Here is a 12351-nt window from a genome sequence, read left to right on the forward strand (position 1 = left end):
GTGGTTTCCCAGTGATTTTCCCATTAGCAATCTCCTTTTCTTTGCACCTTTTTTCCCTCTAAAGGGCTGTCACATTAACTAGGTTTTACATTTCCAGCATCGGTAAATGAAAGGATCGGCAGAGTTATACTGTTTAACTGGGTGTAACTGTTAGTTTTACAGCAGAGAACTCTAGCAGCAGAGAAAAAGGATAGTAAATCATACAGTAGCCCCTGCAAAATTAATGTAAGACCTTTTCTTCTTCCTCCCTCAAGCAGCTTTAAAGCATTTCTGCAGATTGCAAAAAACTCCCCCGGGAATTCCACAAGTTTTTGGAATGGGTGTCTTAAACGCTTAAATGAATGCTCACCAGAACCATTCTCTGGACAGAAAGAGGCTTATACTTTATTGTTTAATTTTGCAACTCTAGACGCTTTCAAGACTTCAGTCCATAAAATACCAGTGAATCTTGCAAAGGCACACCAACACAAATTTTAAATCATTAATATGGGAACTAAAACACACTTTAGTCCAAACTGCAAAAACCTTCCAGAGAAGCTGGGTACACAACAGGGGCAGTACCAAGTACCACAGTGCCATGACTGTTCTGCAAATTCTGGCAAGGTAGCACATGTATTTCAACACAAACTGTAACCACAGCATCTTTATATGCTAGAATAAGCAGAGGGGAAGGAAGGCCTGAACATTTACCTTTAAACTGTCCCAATAATGTTGCAAAAGGGCCTAGAGAAGATCCTAGAACTGTGTCTACGTGCACTTGTGGCTACAGTACACACTTGAGGTAGTTTGGAGTTGGAGATGGGTGGTGGTTTAACTATGAACAGCTGTGTAGATCAGAATGAACTGATCTATATCTGAAAATGTTACTTAAAACATCTCAAATTTTATACAATTTAATACAAAGCTGTGTGCATATTTTATGAGGAACAGCTCAGTTTAATGGTCTAATATGGGGGCAGAACACCCAGCATCTCGAGATACTAGGCATACTCTTGAGCTGCCATCTTTATTCTGTTAGATTTATGCATTGTGGTAGAACTGCTCAGGTTTTATAACTGTGGATATTCTCAAGCTTCTCTTGATCACAGAAGCACAGGTGAGCTAGAAGGTACCCTCATGGATCACTTGGTCCAACTCCTGGCCCTGCACAGCACCACCCCAAGAGTCACACTATGTGCCTGAGAGCATTGTCCAAACACTTCTTGAACTCTGTCAGGCTGGTGCTGTGAGCACTACCCTGGGGAGCCTGTTCCAGTGCCCAACCACCCTCCGGGTATAGAACCTTTATCTAATCTCCAGCCTAAAGGCACACAGCTCTGAAATCTGTCGTTTTGCAGGCTTTCACGTAAATATGCAGTTGCAGCTGCCACTCATAGCTGACCTGCTGGCCTCAGCACTTTTAAGTACTTCACCATAGAATTCCTGAAAAAAACCAGTCCCAAGAAGGCTTCACAGTCCTTCCAGCAAGGGGTAGATCTTGGCCAGAACCATTTAAGAGTGCAACTCTTGAACCAGAGGTATGTTTGACAGTGTGCACGGCCATACGGAGCTATTTAGTTTGTGTAACACGGTAACACAGACATGGCGACAAGGACTTCAGCATGCGATATATGAGATGCCACATATTTAGTTGTCTGTTGTGTGCTAGAACCAAAATCATGTTGTGAATGTTACCTGAGCTAGTTAGATTACATTTTGTCTGTGACATTCCACACTACAGCTACATATATAGACCAGGCATGTTTGGCAGCAGCTCTACTGATTTACGTTTATTTCTACATACTTTTCATATCTGTTACAATTCCGTGTATTTACAGGCTGAGTACTTGACCAAATTTCTGTTAACAGGTCTAGTTCAAATCAGTTACCTTAAGTCAGCTCTGAGCACAGTTTTATACAGAAATACAATTAGAAAATACTTAAATTTAGGCAGGTCTAAATTGGAACAATGTAAGTGCGTGCCACAAAAAATGAAAGCGGAGATTTGGGGGGGACCAGTGTAGTACTTTTATCTGAGAAGTAAAAGATATGGGTACTATACTGCTACTTTATTTTTGTAAAGTCAGCCTGCCTGTAAACAAATAGCTTGTGATCATTGACAGCCAGTGACCACCTGAGGTCTGAAAATAAAGAAGTCAATTTTTTCCAAATTAGAATACAGGTAAAAATGAAAAGGCAATCACAAATTATGTAACATAGCGATTGATACACTGATTTCCTGTTCTTCACTATCCAAATACATAACCAGAGAATCATAGGATGGCCTGGGTTGGAAGGGATCTTACAGATCATCTAATCCCAGCCACCCTGCTGTAGGCAGGGACACTTTCCACTAGACCAGGTTTCTCAGAGCCCCCCCACCCCGAGTCTGGCCTTGAACACTTCCATAATGTTGCATTATGATGTCACAGTTGTGTTTCATAAACATATTTTCTATTATTATGGTGGACTTGGATGTGATGATCACTAGACTGTGTGTCATGAAGCATAACAATGGCATCTCGCATCAAAATAGTTTTTTAAATTATTATTTTAATTGGAACTTTTACATAGTATAAATGTACTACATATTTAAGATACTGTATTTATTATCTCTTAAATTACATTGTACAGCGAAATAAGGAAAAAAATTTACATTGCTCTATTTTTATACAAGCACACTACTTACCAAAGAGTTAATCAACATAACAAGACAATTGTTCTGAAGTTCAGTAGGTAAATTGGCAAAGCTTTTCTCTGAAAAACATCTTGCAAAATGTTTTCCTACCCATCTGTTAAAAAGAGAGCCATTCTTAGGTAAGGAGATGAAAAATGTTCTATATTCACTTTTTAGCATAAGTGATACCTCTGAAGTATTGTGAAGAAAAAACATGTTTAAAATGTGAACATTTCATATGCCAAAATAAACCCTATCTTGCAAAATAAAATATTTTCAACAGAAAGCAGATAAATTAAAAATAAAATATTTTATTTTATTTTACTTACCTCATGCAATCAGCATATAGGTTTTCCACTCCCATTGAATGAGCAATGGCCATGCATTCCAGTACAGGTTGCTGTTTGCCAGGAGCAGGCTAGAGTGTTAGAAAATTATCACAATTATTGTACATTTTGATTTACAGAAACCATACAGAAGTACAAAATCTTTAGTTCAAACAGAAGTAATGTCAGCTGCCATGATATTTAAGTTTGTTTGCCTTTATGCAGTCACCTATTTCCACATGTCAGTAAAGTAGGATTCAGCCTCATAAGCCTAATGCATGAAAATGCTCAACTCTACACAGGTGCTTGTTTTTAAACCAATTTTAATTGAACAGACATTTTTTTCTAAATCTATGCCCATGAAACGAGATATGCAAATATAAAGCGTTTGCACATGCCCACCAAGAACAATTACATTTACAATGGCACATATTAAACTATACTCAGCATGATTTAATACATTGAATTAATCATGTGGAATACTGCTTTTAATCAGCTGGGGTTTCCAAGTGTCTATAAATAGGTGGATGATATCACAGGCCTTATTCCCACCATCAATCCCAGATTCACACCTAAAAACAGGGACTGTTGACTTCAGCCAACACCTTGACTGCGTAGTTCTCACGTATCTTGTCACTTATGATTAAGCGTTAAGTAATAGATTCAAAATTCTCAGGCTCTATAGCTCACAAAGTAGCAAGAGAAGTGACATACCTTTTGGAAAAAATCGCAGTAATCTCTTTTCAAAATGTAGATAGCTACTTCTTTTAGCCCATCCAGCCCATACATATCTGCAATGCCCAACATGCGACTAAAGAGAAAGCAGTAGCGACAGGAATAAAAAAATCCTTGTGATATATTCATTTTGCTTACAGGACAATTTACATGCTAACTTCACCTCTTTGTTCAGTCAGAACTTACTGCAGAAATAGACTGATAACCAAAGTGTGACACTTACCAAAGAATAATCTTCAAAACAGAAACATATATTGACCTAATAATAATCTCCCAGCCATCGAATTCAGCCTATATAGAAGCAAGCCTCAGCCACTAGCTGAGAAACTGTTTAGGAGACTCTCAGTTTCCCTATTTTAAGGATAGCAAATGAAAAAAAAAAATTTGTGCCAGCGGAGTTTTGGAATTTTGTAGGTTTTTTCCCAGAGATTATGTAAAAGGTACTGATGACATTCTTAGAAAGCAGAGTGAGCAAACTATTAGTTATTTTATATAATAATCAATACCATAGTTTTATTTTCTATATCAATTCATTAGCTATACACTGATATTGGGACATATAAACAATTCCATATTTTTAGGAAATTGTAGCATTTTCATGTTTAGTGGCTGAGTTCATCACCTAATATGTAAATGGTTTCAGAGAATAATTCACAAATTTCAGAATTTACTTCATTAATACAGGATTATGTATAAAACGGTGATTAAAAACTATCCCAGAAGAAAATGCCAACATTTACATTGGTTCCTGTATATCATCTTTCATGGATCTAAGACTAACTACTTAGCCTTCTCATCAAGTTGAGTGATTATTAAAAAATAAATTAAAAATATTAACTGTTATATACTATCACACATTGTATATATTATTCTGAAAACTAAAAGGAAGGTACAGGCAAATTAGGAATTATTTTGGTATTAAACATCATCCTGTTTTTCATTCTCCTCATAGAGTATTCCAAAAACAGCTGGCACACCTTTTCCAGTAGCTGTCAAATAAATAAGATTTCTTCAACAGCTTTATTTTTGGAATTTTCCTTTTGACTTTTAACTGAGAAAATATAGAACAAGCAAACAAGCAGAAATTACAATTAAAAAAAAATAAAATTTGACATATACCCAACATCAACTTCGTCTGGGAAGTCCAAAATAGCTCCATATATAAAATGCAAGATGACACTCATTTCTGCATGGCTTATGCTGCAAAAAAGAAGAATGAAAAAATACAAATAAAGACATGCCCATAATAAAATGCATCCCATTTCTTAACCAAAGGAAGTTGGTCAAAAAGCTGATACATCATCCAGCTGCTCTGTGAATGGAAGGTGAATGATCTGATAAAATTAAAACAGTAAGATTTTGCAACGCAAAACTATCTAAATGGACTACATTTGGGGTGAATTTAGCTACTCAATAGTCTTGCTGAAATTTTCTAACACTTTAAATCTTTAAAAATAAGTAGTAAGTAGACTAATACTAATAACTATATTATTTACGCTGATAATATGGAGGAAGGATTTTTCATCATTGCCAAGCTCTTTACTAGCAATAAGTCAATATTAAGTGACTATATAATTGTTTTATTATAATTACTCTAAGTCTTTATTTTATGACATATTTATCTTTTGCAACACTAAAAATACATTTAGTAGTTCTATTACAGTGCTAAGTAGAAATGTTACTCAGAATATTTAGAAAGTCTTTATTCAGATTAAGAAAGCTGCGAGTCCTACACAGTAGTGTTTGCATCCTTTCACAGTCCCAGCATCATAATGCAGAAAGGCACAGAATGCCTAAATGATGGACATGATCTGAACACCACTTTCTTGTACTTGTGCACATACATTTTTGTGTGCAATCTTTAGGACCCACAAGTGCTCTGTGCATTAGTATAAATGGAAGAGAGTCATGCAGAGCTAAGACCCTTTAAAACATTAGACATGTTTAAGCAATTGAAATTGATGACTAAAAACAAAAGGAAAAAAACCCAGCGTTGCAACATGCAAAGAAGCAAAATCAGCACAGTTGTCTCCCTGTATATCAGCACACACAATAGCCATAAAGGCAGAGAGAAGGAGCTTCCCCACAGTCTTGACAGCTGTTACATTAAGCAGAATTTTCATTATTTCAGAGTAAGCCATATACTTCATTTATAAGTTATGTCAAAGACAGCACAGAAACCAGGACTAAGCAGAAAAGTGAACTGGAAAAGGTAAAATTATGAATATAACCCATAATAGCAGAAATTATGCAACATTGGCATGAGAATAGTCTCATATAAGGATTTAGTACTTCTCAGGAGAATGCCTATTCTGAAAAATAAGGATGAAAATTTCTTAACCACAGAGAAATCAATTACAGAGAGAGAAGTGTAAACACCAGAGTAATTGGTGACTATCAGCCTCTAAAACACCATAAAAACTAAGGAATAAATTAAATTGCAAGTATATTGTTTTGTAAGGATTTGGAAGTTATAATCAAATCGACAGATAACCTTTCTGATTTTGCAGTAGTATTTTTACACTGACAGAAAACTAATATGAATATTTAAGAAAGTATCACTTGACCAAGCAATTTTATATTAACACAAAGCAGTTACATTTTGCAGCACTGTAAGGTACACAGTTCTTTCTGAAGAAAACTGAGTCAGCCAACAGCTAACATGTACATGGATAGTGCTCCTTTGCTTTTAAAGGAAATTGAATGTATTTCAATAGAGTTTTCTGATACTGAAAAGAACTAACCTGGCAGTCCCCAGCTTATCTATGAAGTCTTAAGTATTCATCCTACTCTCAATTATTCTCACACAGAAAGCCACGGTGAATGTCATACATGAAATCCCTATTCGTGCTTGGTCTTTGCATATTAAGTCCTTTAATTAATTAATTCTGAGTTAAATATTTTTAAATTGAATGTTAAAATGACCCATCAGCCCAGGTACAAAAATCCAGTTCCATTATCAGTGTTTTCAATTGTTTAAAGTAGTTCATTAAGAGAGTTGCACCCTTCCCAGTTAAAATTTTCCCAGTTAAAAATCACAAACTTGCCCCTTCTCAAACTTCAAACCACTTATACACCATAAGAGTTACCTTTCCTGTGTTTACTGTATACTTTTACAAGTGTTTTGAGATGTGTTGGATGTATTTTAATACCTTTTTTTTGGTGTTTTCACTTGCATTCTGATTCCAAGGCCAAAACCCCAATTCTAATAGCCAGTAGATATTTTTAGCTACAGAGCCATTACTCTGCAGGCAAGCTCCACGGCAACCCGAATACCTGAATTTTAATGAAGGCATTGTAAGCTCCCTTATCTCAACTAATACCTCCCCCCCTTACATCGATGAGCCATTGGTGGACAGAGATGATCCATCAAAGGGAAAGCACCAATCGCTTTGGACCGAAGGGGCGGGCTGTGGGCGGACTGGGGGTGGAGCAAAGACACTATAAAAAAGATGACGCATAGAGGCGGGGTCTCTTTTCCCCTCTTGCTCGCTCCAGGCTAGCTGTGGGAGGCGTCGGTGCTGGGCATTCAAAGCCTTACCCCTTTTTAAGGGGCTTTTAGTAATTTTTTTAAAGTCAGCCCAGCACTGCAAGTTCTTTTTCTCTACCTGAGGTCTAGTGCTGTCTCAGCCAGAAGATCTCAAATCCATGCGCTCCTGGGGCATACCATCTGCTGAGCCATAGGATCCCAAGTTTTTATATTTTTCTAATTTCTGTAATTTTTCAATTTTTCTGTTTTCAGTAAATTAATCTTTCTAAGAGTTGTCTCATTTCTCACAGTGAACAAGCATGCTAGATAAAATTGCTTTCGTATATGCTGCTGGAATATCACAATTAAACACTACTTAGAAAATGTTATTTGTCTTTACATTGTAAATATACTTATTGTACAACTAAGTATGAAAATTACATTGTTCAGACACTCACAGTATTTTTCATGACGCATACAAGAAGTGAAAGAAAACAATTCTCAAGTAGATTGTGAATATTAAAACATACTCTACACAAAAGGATTAGTGCCCTTCTGCTGATGAAAAAGACTTTTCTGAATCAGCTAACAATATTAACAAATACACTTCACACAGTTTCATCCTGAAGTCAAAACAGTACTCAGAAGATGTATCAGGCTGGAGAAAAGTGTCAAGGCATATTAATCTTCACCGCTCTATACACAGCGCTGTTGTTACATATTTGCAGTGATTGTAAATTGCCTACCTTTGCTCCCACACGACTTGAAGAGACAACACTTACCCTTGAAGAGTGATGTGCTCTTGGGAGCTCTCAGCCCAACTTCCACTCAGCATAGCAGCAAAGTAACTAGATCTGGCACATAAAATGGCCCTGAGAGAGAAAAAGTAAACATTATTCCACTACATACAAATATTCATGATGAGACTCTTTGATAACATTGAGTTAAATCTTTGCCCTTTATGCATTAAGGTGTCAGCTGTGTCTGCATGCCTTTCCTTTGAGTATGTTTGGAACGTCAAAATATGCTACAGAAAAAAACCAAACAGTACTCTATAAATTTTTCAGTTAAAGCTTGTTTATAGTATGACTTTGAGATTCACACAGAGGAAGTCTATTACCCCAAGTATCTTCCTTTCATATAAAATTTCACATTTATTTCTCCTGTTTTATTTATCAAATAAGAATAAATAACCTTGTTTATACAGCTCCATTATAAGTAATTATATTCTGAACATCTTAAATTCTTCTTATATTACAAAATACTTATTTATCAAAATTGTAAGTATGTAATGTCTCGTATTTAGAATTTGCTACCCACCAAAAGTCAAACAGAACTTGATATTAACATACGCCAGGACAATATGATGTGGTTTTACAGCAAGAGCTATCAGTTCCTTCTGTTTACACTTACTACCCTTCTATATTTAAAAGGCACAGCTGGCCATAATGGGGCTAATTCAATTTAGTACTACTTCCATAGAAAAGAATAAAGAACCCCCAGAGCAGCAGTCTGTGGAGCTCAGTATCTCTACCATTATCAGTCTTCAAAATATCAGGTAAGAAGACCTTTGCAACAGGAGCTTTTAAGGTGGAAGTGCAGTGGCAGAAAGGAAGACAAGATAGTGGGTGAAAACTGCATTATGATTTCAGTTTTCCAGATCCCCACCAGTTACAGTGTTAGTCTTTATGTATCTTATCTGGGTTACTGCAGCCACAGATAATATTCTCATACATAGAATTTTTTCATGACACTTATTCAGCTTCCTATTATTTATAAAATTAGCTTATGTCACGTATTTCCTGTGGCAGAGAAAGCAAAATGTTATACTAGGCATGAGAATCCTTTCTGTTACATGTATTTGTTGTCTCTTAAAACGTCTCTGAGCCCTCTCATTTTGCGTAGGAAGAAGCAAGAAGAATACTATTTCTGGTCTCTTCTAGTCATTACATATTCTGTATTTTCTCATCTCCCTTCCCTCCTCTGCTTCAGAAGTCTCAGTACTTTAAATTAGAAGCTTCTCGCACATTCCTCCTGTGAATCATCCAGCAAAAATAATAACAACAAAGCTCTTACTGAACGTTTCATATCTCAGTGAAATACGTCCACATGTAAATGGGTATTACATCCTAACTTGAAGTATATGAAATTCTGGGTACACACTCGATCTTTTTTTTATAAGATACAATAGCACAGTATCTTAGAGATATGGAATACACTTATCTCCAATTTTTTATTCCCTTCCAAATAAATTTTAATAATGAACAGTGATCAACCAACTTCAAGGGCATAGTTAGAGTGGATACTTCAAAGACTCATTTTAAATAAGACAGGTACTTAGCAGAATAAGGACAAGTATGCATTACCTAAGTTTAAATTTTATCAGCATATATTTAGAAAATATATGGAGATACCAAATTATTTGGAAAAAATTTTATCTGTGCTCTCCTACTGCGATGGTTAGTGCCAGTTTTATTATCAAACAAATCTGACTTGCTTCATGCAGAGCTCTGTAAGAATACAACACTAGGAAGACATAAACTAGCAACACTAAAATCTATTGGAAGTTCACAGGACTTCATGAGAAAGTAAGGAATACTGACACAAGTGGTGGGAGACTGTGAGGGTCTAACCTGTCTCCTGTTTGAGAACTTAAAAAAAACCCCCTTATAGTAAGTAAATCATTCTGGTGCTTTCACCACAATGATACTGAAAGTTACATTGCCCTTATTAGCTCCTACTGCTCACATGATGCAGTGCTAAAACGAGCTCAAGACCTGTGTCTGTTTCAGAACATCCTTGTTTTCTCTGATTTACTGCCGCATTTTTTGATGCTAGTTAAGCTAGATAGATAGCTCCAGGCAGTTAAGTGGCCTAAATTAAAGAAGCTCTACTGATAGAATCTCTTTGCTACACTATTTTTTCTGCATTAAAGCATTTGTTTATCAAACTTACGTATCTGAGAACATATTTTATAGTGTAGACCAGAAGAAACATTCTTTACTACACTACATTCTGAAAAGGTAGCATACATCCAAATTCTATTATTTAAAAAAATAAAATACCCCCCCCCCACTATTATGACATATCTTCTATAAAGATATTATAATGTCAGTAATAAACTGCACACCCTCTCCCCATTTTATTTTGAGAAAGTACTAAAAGTAGTGGAGGGTTTTTATAGTCACTCTGTTATTTATATACTCAAAGGGAACAAAATACAGGCTGTGTAGTTTGCTATCTCAAATGCAAACAGACTTATATCAAAGGTACATGGAATAGTACTGACACTTCAATTTGCTTTCCCAAGCCACAAGAGTACGATCAGCCAAAGTTCTTAAACGGTCGTGGACTTTAGATCTAGTTAAGTCTCCCAACAATCTTTACATCTACATAACTGAAGTAATGAAACCAAAATCAGATTTTATATGCAGATTCTGAAGAGCAGAAAAAAAAATTACTACTCCAGAAATTTTCTGCCTGTATGGAAATTTTATTCAGCATTAATAACTGAATAGTTTATTAGTAGATTTTTTGTTTTCTTAACAGAGCACAGATTACTTTTTATTGTTTCGTATTTCATATATATACAAATGTAGCAAAAGAATCTACAAGTATTTATATGAGTATATACTCAATATATGAGTTCACAGTGGCAATCTTAGAAGTGCTAAAAGCGCAGTTGTTTTCAAAATAGTTGCTGTTGATGATAAATTATATTCATTAGTATCAAAGTACAGCCACTCCACACGTAAGACCTAAAAGCTGGAACAGTTCACAGCTAAGGAACAGCACCAGCAATACTTCCTACAGATATACAGTAATAACAGTAGCATTTTTTACCAGATGGTTATTGATTGAAAAACGTTTTACTGTAAATACTTATGTACCTGTGAGCTTGAAAATCTTTGCCTTCTATGCAAATATTAATATCTGGACAACAGCAATTCTTGTAGAGCATCAATAAGTCTTCCCCTAATACAGATGCAGTTTCTACTCTGGAATTACCTGCATATGGGGAGAAATAGCTGTTTTCACTTTGTCAGGTGCACAAGGGACTATTGACAGAGCACAGACAAAACATTTCAAAAGATTCTGACATAATTAAATTTTTTATTATTGCATATTCAACCTAGGATTTTCCTTAAAAGGTTTTCCAAACCTTGCTTTTTACTTCTTATTTTGACTTATCAGAAACTTGACCAATGCTCCATATTTGGTATCTACAGAAGTGCTAGAGTTACTCTTTTTTAAGATTATGCACCCAGTTCATTTTTTTCTGCAGAGATCCAGAACCTCTGCACTAAAGAAGAGTAGTCCCTGAGGAAATTCAGGGTCATGCAGTGCTACAGGCTTCCACCTGAACAGATCTGCTGCTTGAGCCTGTGTTACTGACACAGCTGTAGCAGCCAACACCTCTGGGGGAGATGCAGTTAAACATTTCCTCGTATTATTTCGTTCAGAGCTGTGGTATGGAAAGATTCCAGAACCCTCATAAAACAACGGCGGAACTACTGCAATTTGCGAGGAAAGGAAAACAAGGGAGATACTCTGCTGTGTGGAAGTCCCACATGTTAAGGAGTGGAGCTCACTGTATTCCAGGGAAAAGACAGGATATGGTGATGACCATGCCTGATGCCTGACAATTCCAGATTTATTACACCACGCATTGTCTGGGAACTGTGCCTGCCTAACTTCTGCAGCAATTCATTTCTTCAAAGTGTGAGAGAATGAGGTGGGCCATAGAAAAGAATATCCATGTAAGCTGTGCTGTAACAATAGTTCTAATTTTGCCTGCATTTTTACAGCTGTAGAAGTATTTGAACAATTATTTAAAACACAAAAAGAGAAAAAAGTGTAATTCCAAACCTACCTGCAGCGGCTTTGTTGCTTTCTGCATCAATGACTGCTTCTGGAATTTCTTCCTCAATACCAGACAAACAAACAACTCCTTTCTGCACAGCTCCACTTGGAATATTCTGATCAATTGGTGTTCTTTTGCTTTGTCCAAGACAATTTACATTTTTTTGAGTGTTCTGCAGAGTAATAGTGTTCCCTTCTTGTATTTTCCTCATAACCAGCTCCTCAACTTCTTTAAGATTTATATCAGATGAATATAGAATCCTAGAAGATGACACTAATTTTTACTCCCGTAATTTTTTAAT

At 36.0% G+C, this 12351-nt stretch overlaps 1 protein-coding gene across 3 annotated transcripts in view; it reads right to left on the reverse strand.

Annotated features, from left to right (window-relative positions):
* LOC103612599 (uncharacterized protein KIAA1107) overlaps positions 1-12351 on the reverse strand; it is a 31194-nt gene extending 18843 nt beyond the window's left edge. The window contains exons 1-7 of one of the 3 annotated variants that reach the window (XM_017729910.1): positions 12060-12351; positions 11077-11194; positions 7969-8058; positions 4837-4917; positions 3697-3793; positions 2986-3074; positions 2669-2771 (exon numbers count right to left, since the gene is read on the reverse strand). In XM_017729910.1, coding sequence (XP_017585399.1) covers positions 2669-2771; positions 2986-3074; positions 3697-3793; positions 4837-4917; positions 7969-8058; positions 11077-11194; positions 12060-12261 — 780 coding nt within the window. In that variant the 5' untranslated portion in view covers positions 12262-12351. Of the gene's footprint in view, positions 1-2668; positions 2772-2985; positions 3075-3696; positions 3794-4836; positions 4918-7968; positions 8059-11076; positions 11195-12059 lie in introns of those variants that run through there. The other 2 variants (XM_017729911.1, XM_017729912.1) reach the window with 2 other exon arrangements.

The sequence above is a fragment of the Corvus brachyrhynchos genome, unplaced genomic scaffold (assembly GCF_000691975.1).
Source record: "Corvus brachyrhynchos isolate BGI_N302 unplaced genomic scaffold, ASM69197v1 scaffold101, whole genome shotgun sequence".
Classification (NCBI taxonomy): Eukaryota; Metazoa; Chordata; class Aves; order Passeriformes; family Corvidae; genus Corvus; species Corvus brachyrhynchos.